Raw genomic sequence first — 18,948 nt, forward strand, 5'->3', positions numbered from 1 at the left:
CCTTGTCTCCTGTAAGGCATCTGTTTGGTCCTGAAGGACTATCAGTTCTGAGATTAGAAATGCGGTACAGAAGTGAAAGATATCAAGCTGATAGTCACCTGGCTTCTTGGTTGCAATCTGAGACCCAAGGGTCCCAAGTGTTACAGACTCCAGTGACTGAATTCCACATGGTAGCAGTTCGAAGGCACAGCACCACTGACCTCTAGAACGGGGTTGATCGACTTCAGATTACTTTTAGGCTAGGACTTGTGGATTATGGCCTGCAGTTATCAGGATTACTGATTCAGAGGTGGTCTCAAGAGAAAGGTTCAGGATATTCAGTATGAAGGAAGGATATATTATCACAAGGAAGATGTATTATCACATTTTTAAAATAATGGGATTATGGGAAAGTATTAGTGGGAGCTGCTTGGAATGAGCTAGACCCGTGGTTCTTCATCCTGGCTTAGTATCAGAAAACCTGGGAGGCTTTCTAAAGGACAGTGCCTGGGTTCCAAGCACAGAGATTTTTATTGAGACTAGCATGGGCCTGGACATCTGTTATTTTTAATAGTTACCTGAGTAAATCTGACATAAGCCAAAGTTAACAAGAACTAATGAGCTAGATCAGGGGTTAGCAAGGGCCAAATCTGACCTGCTACCTGTTTTTCTATGGCCCAGAATTTTTTTTAAAAAAAGAATGGTTTCTATAATTTTAAGTGGTTGAAAAAAAATCAAAGAAAAATAATATTTTGTGATGCATAGAAATTACAGTTGTCCAGCGAACAACATGGGTTTGAACTGTGCAGATCCACTAATACACAGAATCTTTTTCAACTATAGTACAGTACTGCAAATATATTTTCCTTGTGTTTTTCTTAACATTTTTCTCTATCTTATTTTAATAATGTAGTATATAATATATACAACATATAAAATCTGTGTTAATTGACTTTATGTTATCGGCTGGGTTCCAGTCAATAGTAACTACTTGTAGTTAAATTCTGGGGGTTGTCAAAAGAGAGATGCGGATTTTCTACTGTGCAGGGTGACTGCGTCCCTGACCCCTGCCTTGTTCAGAGGTCAACTATGAGATTAAAAAATTTCAATGTTCATAATTCAGATTTTATTGGAATACAGCCATGCGTGTTCCTTCATGTATACAGTGTCTGTGGCTGCTTTCACGCTACAGTGGAAGGCTGAGTAGTTGCGAGAGACATACAAAGCCTCAACTGCTTATGGCATGATCTGGCCATTCATAGGAAATGTTTATTGACCCCTGAGTTAGGCTATGTCAAGATCATCAACAGAGCTAGATTAGAACTGAAAAAGAAGACATCGGTTTGGGTGACTTGTATGTTTTTGTGTGTGTTTTGCACTTTAACGTCCTGTGGGCTTGTTGTGTTGCTTCTGTTTTCTAGCAGCAGGACCCTTGTTGATGGATCCAAGCTGGTTTGTTCAGAAAGTCTTTTGCCAAACAGGGTTGAAATATACACTTTTTAAAAAAAAATAATTTTTAAAAAATTTTCATAAACATATAATGTATTATTAGCCCTAGGGGTTCAGGTCTGTGAATTGCCAGGTTTACACACTTCACAGCACTCACCATAGCACATACCCTTCCCAATGTCCATAACCCTACCACCCTCTCCCTACCCCCCTTCCCCCAGCAACCCTCTGTTTTGTGAGATGAAGAGGCTCTTATGGTTTGTTTCCCTCCTGATCCCATCTTGTTTCATTTATGCTTTCCTACCCCCCAAGCCCCCCACATTGCAGCTCCACTTCCTCATATCTGGGAGATCATATGATAATTGTCTTTCTCCGATTGACTTATTTCACTAAGCATAATATCCTCTAGTTCCATCCACGTCGTCGCAAATGGCAAGATTTCATTTCTTTTGATGGCTGCATAGTATTCCCTTGTGTGTGTGTATATATATATATACCACATCTTATTTATCCATTTATCTGTTGATGGACATCTAGGTTCTTTCCATAGCTGCTATAAACATTCGGGTTCACGTGCTCCTTTGGACCACTACATTTGCGTCTTTGGAGTAAATACCCAGTAGCACAATTGCTGGGTTGTAGGGTAGCTCTATTTTCAACTTTTTGAGGAACCTCCATGCTGTTTTCCCAAGTGGCTGCACCAGCTTGCATTCCCACCAGCAGTATAGGAACCCTTTCTCTGCATCCTTGCCAGCATCTGTCATTTCCTGATTGGTTAATTTTAGCCATTCTGACTGGTGTGAGGTGGTATCTCATTGTGGTTTTGACTTGTATTTCCCTGATGCCAAGTGATGTTGAGCACTTTGAAATATATACTTTTTTCCTTAAAACATACCAGTAAAAAAAACATAGTGTCCACAGAATATGACAACCCAGAACTTTTCAATACTGAAGTTCCCCTAAATCCTTTAAATACCCATTTCCTCCCCCATCTCTGCCCCTCAACCCTTTTTTCTCTTTCTCCCATCCTTCTGTTCCGTATTTGCAGGTGATACCAGCTGGATGCCTTGAAGCTTTCAAAGTTGGGCAAAGAGAACCATGTTTGCTGGAATAATTTTAATACAAAAATATAGTTGAGCAAGATGAGGAAAATACCACTGACTATCCTATTGGCTTATTTCTTTTATCTTCGAGTTTTCACCCACTTGAACTTAGAAAAACCTTAACCTAACCTTAACGCTTAGGAAGAGTAACAGAAAATGGAAAACAAACCTGAAACAGAAATCCCCACCATCAGGTTGCGTTTTGTGCAAAGACACAGCCACCATTTGCTTCCAAGCCATCTCACTCAGCTCAGAATGGGAGAGACCGTAAGCCTGTGCTTAGAGGCATCACTTAAGGCCTTTTTTTTCTCTCATAATTTTGGTGGTAGTGTTTGTGAGGGAGGAAGCAATGTTGACATATATTCATCGGTTCAGTCAGCATATGGTATCATGGATTTATTTTTAAATAATGAAGATGCATCCGTTGAACTAATAGGAAGAAAGTATTTGATTTCCAGATCGTTTATTATTCATCATTGGATGATAGTTTTTGATGACCTTGAGAGTCTCCTTATAAAACTCCTTGGTGTCTTGGGTATTGCATGTGGGACCATGTTCATGTTCATGTTCATGTTCTCGTTTCTGTCCTGCCCTTCCCCTATCATCATGAAGTAGCTAAAGCCCCTGGCATGTTTCCCCCACGGCCGTCTGGAAGGAAGCCAGTAAAGTCATTACAGATGGCTGTGTGCCCAGACTATCTTAAAAAAGCATCGACTGTGCTGCTAATTCAGTTTCAGGAAGGGTGATGTTCGCTTTTATATTAACGAGTGTTTTGAAAAGACTGAGGGCAGATATGTTGGGAGTAGTTTTCTTCTCCTTGGAGGCCATGGTTAAATTTAGTTGTCCTTTAGCTTCCCGGCTCCCAGGTCCGAGCACTGCTGGCTGACGGAGGATGCGGGTGGGAAATGTATGTAATGTTGGTGTGTTTTATGTCTCATACGGGGTCTCAACTTACTTCCCTTTGCTTGTTTGTGTTCAAGGGTTCTTTACATTGGCCTGGCCTGCAACACGGCGCGCTATATTTACATTTCCTACCTGGAGAATGCCTGGACTGTTCTCCCCATGGAAGTTCTTCAAGGTAAGCTAACAACTGGAATTAGAATTATTTTTCTCCCTGACTGAGCTAGGACTATGTAAACCTTCAGTGACCATGAGCATCTGACTCTGAAAGGAAGGGCAGACCTGCTGTTCTGTATGGTTCCAAAAGGTTCAGGAAGAGGTGACATCAGGGGGCTGGTTCTTCAGTGACTCTGAGTGGCTGTTTGTGCAGCCAAACAAAGCTGGGTTGTCTACGCCCTTGTGATTAAACAAAGAAGGAGGAACTCAAATGAACTCTAGGTACAATTAAGCCTATACTTCCAAAGGTGGTTTAAAGTATAAAAGACTGATCTTTTAAAGACTTTGGTGTTTTGGTGTTTGTAGGTTAACTGTACATGCTGAAAACAGGTTGTCATAATTATTTTGATTCTTCAGCTTCTTTTATCACATCTAGTGATTTACAACTAAAGGTTTATATTCAAGCTGTTATTTTCCCATGAACCTTTTAAATCTTTGCTCAAATGCCCTGACCAGGGTTCTCTTTGCTTCACTGGACTGATTCCCTTCAACAGATAACAGTGAAAAAAAAATTTTCTCGGAGGCTCTTACCATGGGCTTAGGAGCAGTAAAAACTGGGATTTCTATCCAAAGCTCATTGCCATATTAGCTCCTATAATCTTTATACTAATCTTTATACTGAAGACCCTTGTTAAAAGCTTGGCTGAAGCATTTGGTTGGTGTGATGATTACAATGAAAGTTTAGGCCAAGATTATCCGAGTTGAGGCCTTCTGGGACAGCCTAGGCTCCAAATCATTAATTCTCCTGAGTAGTCTCTGATTATATACAGTTTCATTAGCTTTATAGGTTGCCATTCTCACTCTCCCCTAAACCTGAGGAAACAAATATAGCACAATCTACATAATTTCTCATCATGATCTCTAAGAGGACTCATTATTGTACATCTGAACAAAAGGTACAAAATGCAAGCGCATTCATCAAATCCCATTGTGGCAATTAAAAATAATTATCCTTATTGAAAGGAGGTATAATTTTTATTCACATGATAATTATAAAATTAAAATATATGCATATTCTAAAGATGCTATTCTCAGGCCTGATCCAATGGTATAATTGGTGAAAGGAGATTTTGTTTAAAACAGAAAATGGAAATTTGTCTTATAATAAATTATTGTTTATAATGATTAGAACTCTGGAAGAGTCTTGAGGTAGAGCACGTCTCAGCACTGTGTCGCTTAAGAAGAAAAAAGCACTAACTGTGGACCGTAGGAAAGAATTGTGCAGCAACAAGGTCAATGCAACGCAGTTCTCAGGATTTCGCAGCTCTGGTTTTACAAGGCAGGACCCCCCCTTACTTAACCGCTTTACTTTTTGGTGTCCCACAATGTGCAGATTCTAGATTAAAAAACAAACTCACTAACTGGTGCCCACAGAAAAGATATGGTGATAGTATGTGCATATATGTTTTTTTCTCCTTTTAATTTAATATAAGTTAGGTGGAAAAGGACATAAATGACTCAAGAAAAGAGAGCAAAAGAGAAGCTTTTTAAATGAAATGCTTAAAGGAACAACAAAGGAATTTTATAAGAGAAAAAGTTGCTATTACGAATAAAAACACTTTTTCCCTGTTAGTTTATCAAAGATCAATTAAATAGCTATAAGAATCAGGTAGCATGCTGGGAATGTCATAAATGTAATAAAATATAATAAGGAATAATATATTAACTTGGGCCCCAAGGCCCCACCATCTGTGTGGAAGCTGGATGTGTGAACACAGAATTAGAGCAGTGTGTTAGAAGGAGCCAGAGAAATGTGCCTGCTCCCAGAGAAGACGCTCTTTGGGACGAGAGGGCATGGAATGATGAAGGTATTATTGAAAGATTCCCCCTGGGAAGTCACATGAGCTGGATTTTGAAGGCAGCATAGGAATCCACTGTGGCGTCGAGAGACAGCCACAGAGCCATGCGCCAGAGCTAAGAAGCGGAAAGCAGAGTGGCCACTTTGGGGAGACAAAGTATATGTCATGGCATCCACTTCAGTATTTCTGGGTGCCTCAGGGGCGTTAGCCTGGCTTTGGGGAGCTCGCCAGGTTTGAAATACAGACGGGCATCCTGCCTCCTGTGGCAGGCTGTGATTTGTACCTCTCTGCTTCGTTTTATTTCCCCTGTGCCAGCAGAGATCTAGTTACTGATCTGAAGCAAGTAAAAAGGAGTATCTGGAAATACATAGAGTCTCCTTGTCTCCCAAAGGGCTCTGTGGCCACTTCTGAGAGCTCTTTGCGTCTGAGACTGGAGGAGACCGTCTCATTCCCTGGCAGAAGTGAGCGCTTCGTATGTTTGGGCTATACAACGAAAACAAAACCCTTTACCTTTGTTAGACCCATACCCACCCCCTCCCCCGAAAATAGTGGAATAAATCCTCATTCCAGAGATACACCTATGACTGAATAGGGTTGTTTTGCCAATCTAGATTCTTCTACCTTTACAGATACTGCCCACATGACTTTAAAGTCTTTGTGTTTGAGGCAGTTCTACTTAGGATGGGGTAAAGGCAAGGGACCATGATGACAGAACACTGGGTTAATTATAGGACAGTCCCATTGTCATGATACAGCTGCTCCTTAATTCCTGGACTGGAATTATTAGCTGAGTCTCCGTGGGGCGGTGGCTGGGAAGGGGACTTTGGCTCTTTTCATTGACGATCTTGACTCGGAACAGTCAGCACTTCCACTCTTCGATTCCCAACCAGTGCCGCAGCAGACGGTCTTCTTAAAAAAATAGAGGCGAGGTGAGGTCTGTCTCTTCATCCTGTCACCCCCTCTTCCCCCAAACACCAGGAGAACTAGTGTCACCTAGTGGGCTCCTGAAGGGGAGGAGACAAGGATGCACTTTACCCCCCGCTGCCCTGCCCATCTCTTACTCTTCTGGGAGGAAGGACTCCGTGTTCTCCCTCCTTCCTTGGAGCGCCTGAGCGTCGTCTCCGCATCTGTCTCCTTGGGTCACGTTGCTAATAATGAGCAAATGAGGTGGGGATGAAGTCAACGTGCTCCCCTCTAGGCACTAGTAAGGAGGCTCTGCAGGCACCCATGCGGGTCGAGGTGAGGCTACCGGAAGCTCCTGGGAATCCCGAGGAAGCTTCCTTCCCACATGGGGTCTCTGTCACCCGTCGCGGCCGGCGTCGCCGGAGCTCATCCTTCGCGCGGCCCGGCCGGCGCCTGCGGCGAACGAGCGGCTCTGCAGGCCGCGGGCAGCGCGGAGAGCGACGCCGAAGACCCGCCTCACGCAGTTTGTTGGAAAAGCCGCAGTGAGTCTCGGTCCGGAAGCGCGGCCAGTGGCGGGGAGGGGCTGCGCCTGCGCCGTGTCTGCCGAGCTCGCTCGCGAGGACCCGCAGGCGGCTTCTCTGTTGCCGTCGTGCGAGCAGCGCTTCCGCGCACGCGGCTGCGGTGGAGCGTGTCCGCCTCACTGTGTGGACGACACGTCGGACCCGGGTCCCTTCCCGTGCCGGTCGCGGCTGTGAGTCCTTGCGGACCTGGAGAGGAACGTGGTCAAAACCGATCTTGCTGCTAAAATGCGTGTAGGAAACGCGGGCCCGGCCGGGCGGCTGTGACGACGGAGACCGTTTCCAGGTGCCTGACTGGCTCGTCCGAGCCCGGGACGGTGAAGGAGTCTGTGTCGGTCCGTCCCTGCAGGACGCTCCAGCGGACGGAGCCGCGGGAAGATTCTCGCGGAAGATGGTTTTTTAGTGTCACCCGTAGGAGAGCTTGAGCGGGTATTTACGAAAATTCCCTTTTTATTTATCCTCTTCAGCAAGTGAGGACCGTGTTTTCCTTCCCGGGGGTTCTGGAAGGCCGTAGAGACAGCACGGGAGGGTCACTGTGCGGCGCTCACCTGGCAGTGGCGTCCCAGGCTGAGTGGGTCTGTGAACACCGGAGCGGGGAGTTTCCGTCGGGCTTAACCCTTGAAACACAAGCTGCCTGCGGGGGGACGGCGCCCTCCGTCCGCATTTCCGCCGTGTGGAAGTCCCTGGTGCCGTCCGAGTCCCGCCCTCCTCAGACCAGTCATGAGTGACCATAGGGCGGCCTTACTCTTCGCTCGGCCTTGGCTGGTTTGCAGTTACATAACCTCCCGCAGAACCGTTTCTTCGCAACTGGCATTAGTTTGTTCCTTTAAAATCCGCTTTAGATGTCTGCCTCAAGAGCCCTGTTCTGGGATCGCACGCCGCACGTCGCTGTCCTTTCCTCAGCTGCCGTGATTCAGGGGCTGCAGCACTTAACGGCTACCCGGTTATCTTACGAACACTCGTTTTACTTCCTCAGTTTTAACTCTTAAATGCAACAAACACGAACATGCTTATGTTGTTTGAAATCGCCAAAGAAACACGCACAGAGGAAGACCTGCTACCTGATTTCATAGTCTCCTGCAAAATGCCCTGTAATTGTGTTTTCTAATTTTTAGAGCTCTCGAGTAATACAGAAAGTTCTATCTCAAAAATTTATAAATATGTGAGGAAAATTTGAAAACTAGATTTAAAAGCTAAACCTTCAATATAATAAACTTTTTCTCTAGGATATCATCCTTTCTCTACTGCACATTAGTTTTTAAAACACTGCCCATTTAGAAAACGTGTGTTTTTAATCATTTATGTTCCCACCTCATTCTATAAATTACATAATAACTTACCAAAATATGCACTAATCTACAAACTATTAAGTTCTTAGGCCTGAATTAGACTGTCTTGCATTCCAGCTCCCTTATCAATAATCTAAGTGTTTGGGGGCAAGATACTTAGCCTCTCTAAACCTCAGATTGTTACACTATAGAACAGGCTGATAACAGTATTAAATAGCCTAATCCATGCAAAGTGCTCAGCATATTAGCTGGCACATAGTTAGCCTTCAGTAAATGTCAGATATTATAACAATGAAAGTAAAATAAAAATTATAAATCAAAATCAGGACCAAGGGCAATATAATATAATATAAATTAAAATTAAGATTTAAAATTTAAAGATTTTAAGATTTTAAATTTAAAATTTAAAATTAAGATTCTACTCTACGAGATTAAATTGCAGTTATGCATTAAAACCTGGCCGTAAATGACTAGTCATGCACACTGTTCTCAGAGTTATCTTTGGGAAGTGAAAGTTTTACTGTCTTTGATATGACAGCAGTTCTTGCATGAGGCTTGATACAGGGAGATATTGAGCCTGGAGCATACATGTTGGCCAGTCTTGATACTAAACAAACTTTGGGCAGCAGTCTCTTAAAACTACTTCTAAGGCATGCTGAGGGTATGGTGCCAGCATGTAAAAATCACAAGGGCCTGTAAAACATTGTATCACTTACACACCTAAAAAAAAAAAGCAATTCACTTTATTAAATTGTAAAGTGAAAGGAATTTACAGAAGCTTCGTTTCGTCTGTTCATTTTCCCTCATACATGGGATGTGGAACTCTTCTCCAGCCTTTTCCAGGGCACCTTTTCTCTCCAAATGCTCTCTTCCTCACACCGCAGACCACTGCCTGCTTACTTTCAACATTGTTTTGCTCGGCTGCCCGTGTGTGTCAAGGCCCTGCGAATGTTTGTTCTCAAGGAGCACAGTCTCTCTCTCAGAGAAATCCCAGCCCTTTTCACACACCAGACCATAAACTCTGAGGTGGTTTAAGAAGATGTGCATTTCCTCGTCCTCAAAGCAGAGCAGGGGTCTGGCACATGGTCTGGCTGTGCAGTGAGTCCTGCTGAGTGAACTCAACGAGGTTGATTCTTGAGGGGCTCTTCATTGGGGGAATAAGGGAGCTTCGGATTTTCTCACTGATTGTCGCACGCCCCATAAAGTTGCGTTCCCGCAGGTGCTCCATGCCAGTGGCTGTGGGGTCCACAGTTCTGTGGCATATTCTCCACTGTTTGCGGAAGGTCCGTTGCTGTTGGTGGCCCAGACTTTGGCAGAAACACTTGCTGATTACCTGATGTTTCTTGTTCTTCACAGACACACAGACTCTGCTTCCCAGCCTCCCTTGCAGTTATGTATCACCATTTGGCTAATTCTTCTTAGCGGGAGGTGAGCAGAAACGATGGGTGTCACTCCTAACCCCAGACCGTAAAATCTTCCCTGTGCCGTCCTCTCCTCCCCACTCTGCCAGCTGCATATGGGTACCCAGGGTGACCGGATGTTGAAGGGCATGGTGTCTCTGCAGCCTGGTCCCCGAGTGACCCTATGGAGCACAGCCACTACTGCTCTTGACCCCTACCCATTGAACTTCATTTGAGCAGAAAAACAGAAAACAAACAATATCGAATGTATGAAACCACTAAGATTCCAAGGTTTGTCTGTTACAACAGCTGTCATTACCCTAATCAGTATAGACTCTCTTATTGTGAGCCCAATGGAGCTTTTTTTTTTTTTTTTAGAAAGAACAGTCTCTTTTCACTAGGTTGATTTTCAGAGCTTTTTTAAATCCTAGCATTCGAGAGGCACCCTGAAGTAACTGAAATGTATGCTTCGGTCCGCCAGTGTGTAAGGTTTGTCACAACAGATTCAGTGTTCGGGCACTGTGGGGATACTGATGTTTTGTTTCATGAGCATAAGTCAGGGGCAGAGCAAGAAAAACAAAACAGAACATCCTAGTTCTCCAGTACCTTGTCAGTTCTTACCCCTCCCAGCCGTTCTGATGTGATTTCCTCAAGCCAAGCAGCATTTTACATTACAAAGAGCAGCTGCCCATCAGAAGATATGAACAGACACTTCTCCAGTGAAGACATACAAATGGCTATCAGACATATGAAAAAATGTTCATCATCACTAGCCATCAGGGAGATTCAAATTAAAACCACATTGAGATATCACCTTACACCAGCTGGAATGGCCAAAATTAGCAAGACAAGAAACAACATGTGTTGGAGGGGATGTGGAGAAAGGGGAACCCTCTTACACTGTTGGTGGGAATGCAAGTTGGTGCAGCAACTTTGGGGAACAGTGTGGAGATTCCTCAAGAAATTAAAAATACTCCTGGGTATTTACCCCAAAGATACAGATGTAGTTAAAAGAAGGGCCATCTGTCCCCCAATGTTTATAGCAGTAATGGCCACGGTCGCCAAACTGGAAAGAACCAAGATGCCCTTCAACAGACGAATGGATAAGGAAGATGTGGTCCGTATACACTATGAAGTATTATGCCTCCATCAGAAAGGATGAATAACCAACTTTTGTAGCAAATGGACGGGACTGGAAGAGATTATGCTGAGTGAAATAAGTCAAGCAGAGAGAGTCAATTATCATATGGTTTCACTTATTTGTGAAGCATAACAAATAACATGGAGGACAAAGGGAGATGGAGAGGAGAACGGAGTTGAGGGAAATTGGAAGGGGAGGTGAACCATGAGAGGCTATGGATGCTGAAAAATAACCTGAGGGTTTTGAAGGGGTGGGGGTGGGAGGTTGGGGGAACCAGGTTGTGGGTATTAGGGAGGTCACGTATTGCATGGAGCACTGGGTGTGGTACAAAAACAATGAATACTGTTACGCTGAAAAGAAATTAAAAAAAAAAAAAAAAAAGAGCAGTTGCCTAATTGGGAAGAAAGGATTTTTCTCTTGCCCATTCCTGCATACATTTATTGCAACAGAACATTCTTTTGGGCCCAGACTGAACAGTCTTGAAATTTGTGTTATAGGAAGACACCAGTGTTGAAGATTATAAGGTGAAGAGTTGTTTGGGGCATATAAAAAACGTATGATCTGAGCTCTTTTTAGAGGAGAAGTAGGTAGTAAGAATACACTTTTTTTTCCTTCTTTTTTTGTAGAGAAAGCAGGAATGGGAGAGGCAGAGGGAGGAGAGAAGGAATCCCAAGCAGGCTACACACTCATTGCAGAACCCAGTGTGCGGCCTGATCTCATGACCCTGAGCTTGTGACCTGAGCCGAAATCAAGAATTGGAGGCTTAACTGACTGAGCCACCCATGTGCCCTGAATATACATTTTTTTAAATTGACAGATTATTGGACATGCTTGATATTATCAAAAAACCTCGTAAAGTTGATTCCTATAGTTACGTTATAATAACTTTGAATACGGTTCAAATCCTGTTCTCCTACCCTGTTGTCTGTGTGACTTTGGACAAGGCCTTGAATCTCTCTTTCCTTTTTTGGAAAAATTAGAAAAAAAATAATACTTATTACTGGGAGGAATAAATGAGATAATGCATATAAAACAGCCCAATTCCCAGCAAACTCCTATAATATCATTAATGAAAAAATTTAATATTCGTCATTTCTCCTGGTTCTTGGTTCTTCATATGTAGTATATTCCCAGGCAGCTCAGGTCTTGGTTGTAGGTGCTGTGAAGCTATCTCTGTGTTTCTCTTGGGCCTTGTAGGCGATCCTGAGGGACCCCAGTAACGGTAAGGAAAGACTGAGAGGCTGTTTTTGTGACTAATGTGTTTGGTCTTTGAGAGTCAGTTGTCAGGTAACATATGAGGTTGAATTGCACTCAAACATACACAGTAAGCACCTATTAATGTGAGTTGGTGTTTGAATTGCCATTCACAAATATTAATAGTTTCCTGACAAGGAGCCGACGAGGGGTTAACACATATTTCAAGGAGAGTCTGTTCATGTACCTTTGTTACTGTTATCAGTCGAGGCTAACTTCTGTTTTTCTTAGGCTGTGTGAGCCACGAACCTACTTACTTCATACTAAAAGGTTTAAAAAGGTGTAGCTCTAGTGTGAAGACACTTTTCCCTATGCCACTGAATAAGTCTGTTTATTTCATCAGATAGAGAGTAATCATCTACTACTTTTTCACATTCCTTAATAAAAAATAAAGTGGAAAGAAGCATTTTCTCTTCTCAGCTTTTATCTTTTGCTGTCTTAAATCTTACAGGAAAGTTGTTTGGGGCAGCAAAATTATTAAGACTTTCTTTCTTGCCTTACAAATATGAAAAATGATGGAGAGTTTTTAGTTTCTAGATTGCTTTTTTATTATTTTAAAATTAGAAAACCAGAACTGTAGTAAAAACATTGGCAATATTTTCAGGTAACTAATATGATTATTAGAAGTTTAAATATTTAAGAATAAGAACCACAACTGCACAATTGTTTTATTTTATTTTATTTTCCTAAAGATTATTTATTTATTTATTTGACAGAGAGAGAGATCACAAGTAGGCAGAGAGGCAGGCAGAGAGAGAGAGAGAGAGGAGGAAGCAGGCTCCCTGCTGAGCAGAGAGCCCGATGCAGGACTCGATCCCAGGACCCTGAGATCACGACCTGAGCCGAAGGCAGCGGCCCAACCCACTGAGCCACCCAGGCGCCCTGCACAATTGTTTTATATATAAATGTGGTATTATCAAGCCAATCCCATCTTGTAGACTTTTCAGTTTTGTTAGTTTCTTCTCTAGGAAATGGTATGGATTTTTTATTTATATATTTTGAAATAAGGTATCTCAGAGAAACCGGTTTTTAATTCTACATGTGCCCTGGAAAATATTGGAGCATACAGAGACTTTCATTCTTTTGCTCTTGGTACCAAAGAAAATTTTTTACTGTATGCTTTACTGCATTTTCCTTCAGCTAATGCTCGGAGTTGCTTTAAGGAATGTAGTTCCCAGTTATCTAATTAGTCCCAGAAAGCAGTAAGGAAACTTTAGAAATCTGACTACAGAGAATCTTCTACAACTGCCACATAATACTAGCCCCAAAATTCTAAGAACAGTTTAGAATCTTTAAAAAGAATCTTGACTTAAGTCATCCTTCTGGAAGATGGATCCTTCTTAATCTTAGAAGACTCAATGTTTTAGAAAACCCTTAGAATTTTGAAGAAAAAGAAAGAAAGAAACCCTATTTACTGCTAGAATTGCATTTGACCTGGAATTATAACAAAAATGTATTTGTCCTTGTTTTGGTTACATAGATAAGTAGGGCCATCTTTGTCTACTTGTAAATCCAGCAATGGAGCGGTCACACACAGATGTAACAATAGATTTGGCTTCACTATTCAAGTTAATTTATAATCATCTAATGTGGTTTCAGGTATTTGATGATTCATCTTTAAGAAATGATTTCCACATCCATGTTGGACTTTACCCATAAATCCAATTTGGAATACATTCATCTTATTTCTTAGAATATTTGAGTTTTTTCCTTAGTGTTGTTAATGGAGAAATATGTGTATCTGAAAAGAAGTGAAATTATCAGCAGCATCTTTAATATAAAGGGAAATATTTAAAAATATTTCCATTGTTACTACTTTGTCAGTATTTATAATTAAAACTCTAGAGGTGCCTGGGTGGCTCAGTTTGCTGAGCTTCCAACTCTGGATTTCCACTCAGGTCATGATCTCAGGGTCCTGGAATCATACCACACATCAGGCTCCATGCTCAAGGGGGAGTCTGCTTGGGATTCTCTCTCTCCCTCTCCTTTTCTCCCTGCTCACTCACTCTCTCTAAAATAAATAAATGTCTTAAAAACAACCTACCTAGGAATCATTCAGTTCTGAGAAAACTGGCAGTACCTAAGGTACTTTGGTTATTTAAACAGTCAGATAAAGCAAATACTTTATTTGACTTCTGTGGAAATTAAATACACATACTATCTGTAACCATCTAGTCCATCTTTCTAGTTAAAAAATAACCTAGTTGAAATGATTATTGAAACATATAAACCTCATAAAAATTATTTTTATGATTTAACTATAGGGCATATAACCTAGGTATCCAGTAAAAAGTGTTTATTCCATTATTGGATCCACTTAAGATCATCTCTAGTCATTTAACTGTATGCTAGACATTGTGAATTTTACTTTGCTGGATATATTTGTATTTCTATAAATATACTTGAGATTTGTACTGGGATACAGATAAATTACTTGGAAATAGTATGATCCTTTGGGTTTTGCTTGTGAAGATGACTTAAGTGGGACCAGAGCAGTGTTCAGATAATTCCCATTCCTTCATAATACTAACACAAGGACTTTTTGAGTACTCTCCCAATCCCAGGAATCCTGAGTTTTTCCAGTTAGGGTGGAAACACGTACTCTTCCCGGCCCTGTATGGGTTTGGAGTGCTGTTCTCTGTGATGCTTCTGGGTGGTTCTTTCCCTGGCTGTGGACAGTCTGTACCCTTGCTTTTGCAGCAGCAAAAATCACGCAGCACTGTGCTGAGTGCTCGAGGGAGAGCACATGCAGATAGCTGTGATCTCCCTCTGTAGAGCTCCCTCTCTGGCATCTGCCATCTCTGGGACTCTTGCTGTCCTGGTCTCTCCAGACTGTGGGCTATCTCTCCTCAACCCAGTTGCTCCCACTCTGCACCTTACAGCTTTTAAACTCTAACCAGGCAATAAGCTAGGGTTGCTCATTTGTTTCCCATCAGTCAGAGATCATTGTTTTGACACCCAGTTCCCAGGGTCTCGGGAACTCTTGTGTCCAATTTTTGACTGTTTCAGAAGGAGGGCAAATCCAGTCCATTGTTTCAGTTCAGTCAGAAGCAAACTAATGTCATATTAAATCTTAAATGAATATTAGTCTTTCAGTTTAGTTTTTCAAAACAGAGGTGTAATAAGATGCTATTATCTCCAAATGAGATTATTTTTCAGGGATCAAGCTCATGATTTAATCTAGGCAGAACCAGATGATTTTTTAAACCCTTCTAGCTCTAAAACCTACTGTGGCAGTATCTTTTCATTACATTTAAAGCCGTGCTGTAATAAAGATTCAAGTTCAGACAATGTGCATTTATTATACCAAAATTATCTTTCATCTCTTATCTTTATCCTTCCCTCCCTCCCAACAAATGGTGACAATATAAGGAAACGGGTATTGAGGCACTGTAAATGGTCTCTACGCTCTTTTGGAAAACAAATTGGAACTATATATTAAAGGCATAAAAATCACTATATGCTTTGAATCAGTAACTTTATTTGTAGAATTATAGCCAAATCTCACACATATAATAAGCTGTATCTCTAGAAATGTTAATCATGGTACTAATTATAGTGGAAAAAATTGGAAATAATCTTAAGTCATAATAGGTGTCCAGCGAGAGGTTAAAACCCAAAATATATAAAGAACTAGAACTCAACAGTAAAATCCCCAAACAACCCAGTTCAAAAATGGGCAACAGACCTGTACCCCTGGGGATAAAAATATATGTTTATCAAAAATAAAAAATTAAAAAAAAAATAAAATAAAATAAGTTAAAAATCGAAAAAAAAAATGGGCAAAGGACTCAAACAGATATTTCTCCCAATTAGATACACAAATTGCCAGTAAACATATAAAAAGATTTTCAGCATCACTAGCCATTAGGGAATGGAAATCTAAACCACAGTGAGATGACCACTTCATGCCCGTTAGGAATGCTGTCACAAAAAAGAACATGAAAAATGACAAGTGCGGGGAGTGGAGAAACTGGAACTAATTCCTGTTCCTCAGGGAACGTAAAACAGTGCAGGGCTTGTGGACAGCAGGCGGCTCCTCAAAGTGTTGAGCACAGCATGACCCTGTGACCTGGCAATTCCACTGCCGGGAGTACGCCCCGAACCACTGACCGCGCGGGCTAGAGCAGGTTCGAGCCCCCACATTCACAGCGGCAGCATTCACGAGAGCCAAAAGGAGGGAACAGCTAAAAAGTCCAGCAACAGATGAATGGATAAAATGTGTATCTCCGTGCAAGAGAATATAAAAAGGAGGGGAACACTGAAACATGTTACAACTTGGATAAACTCTGCTAAGTGAATCAGCCAGACACAGAGGACAGGTACCAATTCCACTGGGAAAGGAGGCACTCATGGGAGGTGCCCAGAGTAGTCAGACTCAGAAAAGGAAAGTGCGATGGTGGCTTCCAGGGCTGACATGGAGCTATTGTTTAATGGGTACAGAGTTTCAGTTTGGGATGATTAAAAAAAAAAAAAATTATGGAGATGGATGGTTGCATACGACTTTGAATGCACCTAATGCTACTGAACTATGCACTTAAAAATGGTTAAGCTGAAAAAAAAAACGGTTAAACTGGTAAATTTTACGTTATGCATATTTTACACTAGCAATCAAGTCTTCATCTTTAATAAGTGTGTGTGTGTGTAATGAAGTATTCCGCACTCCAGGAAAGAGTGGCCTACAGAGTGCTCATCAGACCCCCCCTCTCCTGTCCCTCTGCAGGGGTGACGCACGCGGCCATCTGGGCAGCCTGCATCTCTTACCTCAGCGCTGCCGTCCCCCCCGAGCTGAGGACTTCTGCTCAGGGCATCCTACAGGGCCTTCACCTGGGCTTGGGCAGAGGCTGTGGTGCCATGATCGGAGGCGTCTTAGTCAATTACTTTGGTAAGAATGGCTTTTCCCCTTTTCTCTTTCTTTTTGAAAACTTACGATTCTTCAGCAGCACCTCAGCAAACACTCAGATTATTACTAAGATTGCCAGAGGCCAAACTCCCAGATTTGTACAATCTTACTCACTTTCACGGTAGTCGTCACCGTGAAACCAGGTGCTCAAGTCCTTAAGATGGGCAGCGCCAGCCCGTACCCGTGCCCACTTCGATGACAGACTAATGGGGCGCTACACGGATACCTCAAAGGAGCCAAACGATGAGGAAGCGCCTGTGCTTTGGGGTTGGAGCAAAGTACCCTAAACCTGCTGATCATGATGCTGGAGGAAAGAAAATTCATCGTTATTGCAGAAAAAACTAGCTACTTGCTGCCTTTGGTAGGTCACTGCCTCTCTTGACAACATAGTCTGTCCTGTCCGATCTCCCTGTCGGACACCCCGCAGTGGGTTGGAGAAGAGAGGACCCTGTGCGAAGCATCTGCACTGCTCAGCCACCAGGGAAAGCGGCCCAGGGTGCTGGAATTTCTAGCAGTATTAGAGCGTTGCTGTTCCCGCCGCTGATTAATAGGGCTGCTTAGCAGGTGAATGGTCTTTATGAAGAGAGCACTGCGGAGTTTTATGGTAACAGGCACTCAGAGACAATCCTTTATAAGTGTAGTTTTAAAATCTGATGAATGACCAATCCAGTAGCAGCATCTGGGGCTCCTGGCACCTACCAGACCTGTTGTTCCACTGTATGAGGGCAACGGTTAGTCATCTTCTCTGGTTCGTCCCAAGCGCTGCTGCCTCTGGCCTGGGCTTTGGCATCTGGACAGTTTGGGATGAGGGCAGTTCCTGGAATTATATGAGAGTGCACTGCCTGTTTCCACAGGGGCTGCCGCAACCTTTCGAGGAATCGGCATGGCCTGCCTGGTGATCCTCCTGCTTTTTGCCCTGATCCAGTGGCTGGCAGTGCCGGATGAGGAAGAAGGTAAACCTGTCCATTCTCTCTTACTGGGTCCTAAGGCTGAAGCCCTGGAGAATTCTCTATGTAGCCCTCAGAAACCCAGAGGTGCTAACAGACCCGCCTGGCTAGATTTTCTCAGGGGTGTGCATCAGTGAATTTATGTGTACCACTGTGAGGGAGAAGCTATCTCCCATGTTGAAACGGATGCTGGTCATTTTAAGTAGCTTGGGATTTTCTTGTTTTTGTTTTGTTTTGTAGTACAAGGTAGTGTGGGAAGAACTGGTTTTAAATTCCTTTGGCATTCTAAAGGAATATCAACTTTAAATCACATACATTCGACCAATACAGTAATTTTACTCCTAGGGATGGGAGTGGTATTAATTGCTAAACTTTTACATTCATTTGAAAAACAGTATCTTAAAAGTTAAATTTGAAGTTTTCCCTTGCCCAGGCATGACCCTCATTAAAATTGTCTCATACGAAGGAGGTTATATCAAATATAATGTACAAGTTGAATCTTTTTTTTTTTTTTTTAAATGAAGAAAACCAACCAGTGATGGAAATACTCTTGCTTAGATCTTGGATCCCAGATCAAGGCTCATCTTTGGTGTCCTATTCTTCTTCTTTCCTTTTTAAAGATCTTATTTATTTATTTGAGAGAGAGAGAGAGCATGCGCATGAGCAGGGGGAAGAGGTAGGAGAAGAGGAAGAAGCAGACGCCCTGCTGAAGAGGGAGACTGATGCCAGAACCTTGGGATCGTGACCTGAATCAAAAGCAGACACTTAGCCGACTGAGACACCCCAGTGCCCCTGGAGTCCTATTGTTTAAGAGGAATTTGCCTCAGGCACCTCAAGTGCTTCTGCTTAGGGAAAAACTAGCTTGTTACACAAAACCCCAGAGGCAGATTTTAATGCTAACAGGTTATACGGAAAGACCAATGCTGATTTTTCTTACTTTAAAAAAAAAAAAAAGGGATTATACAGTGTTAGTCCAGACCTTTAGTAAAAGGCCAATAGAAATAGCTATTACTGTTTAGATGCTTATCTTTAAAAACTCAGTCTTAAAAGTGGCTTAAGACCACATTCACGATAACCCATGCCCACA

General features: G+C 42.4%; 1 protein-coding gene across 3 annotated transcripts in view; it reads left to right on the forward strand.

The window, feature by feature from the left end:
• Positions 1 to 18,948, forward strand: part of MFSD6 (major facilitator superfamily domain containing 6) — a 70,395-nt gene that overhangs the window by 46,923 nt on the left and 4,524 nt on the right. For all 3 annotated transcript variants that reach the window (XM_059393066.1, XM_059393065.1, XM_059393067.1), the window contains exons 3-5: positions 3,512 to 3,609; positions 16,735 to 16,896; positions 17,769 to 17,867. In XM_059393066.1, coding sequence (XP_059249049.1) covers positions 3,512 to 3,609; positions 16,735 to 16,896; positions 17,769 to 17,867 — 359 coding nt within the window. The remainder of the gene's footprint in view (positions 1 to 3,511; positions 3,610 to 16,734; positions 16,897 to 17,768; positions 17,868 to 18,948) is intronic.

This window comes from Mustela nigripes, chromosome 3 (assembly GCF_022355385.1).
Source record: "Mustela nigripes isolate SB6536 chromosome 3, MUSNIG.SB6536, whole genome shotgun sequence".
Classification (NCBI taxonomy): Eukaryota; Metazoa; Chordata; class Mammalia; order Carnivora; family Mustelidae; genus Mustela; species Mustela nigripes.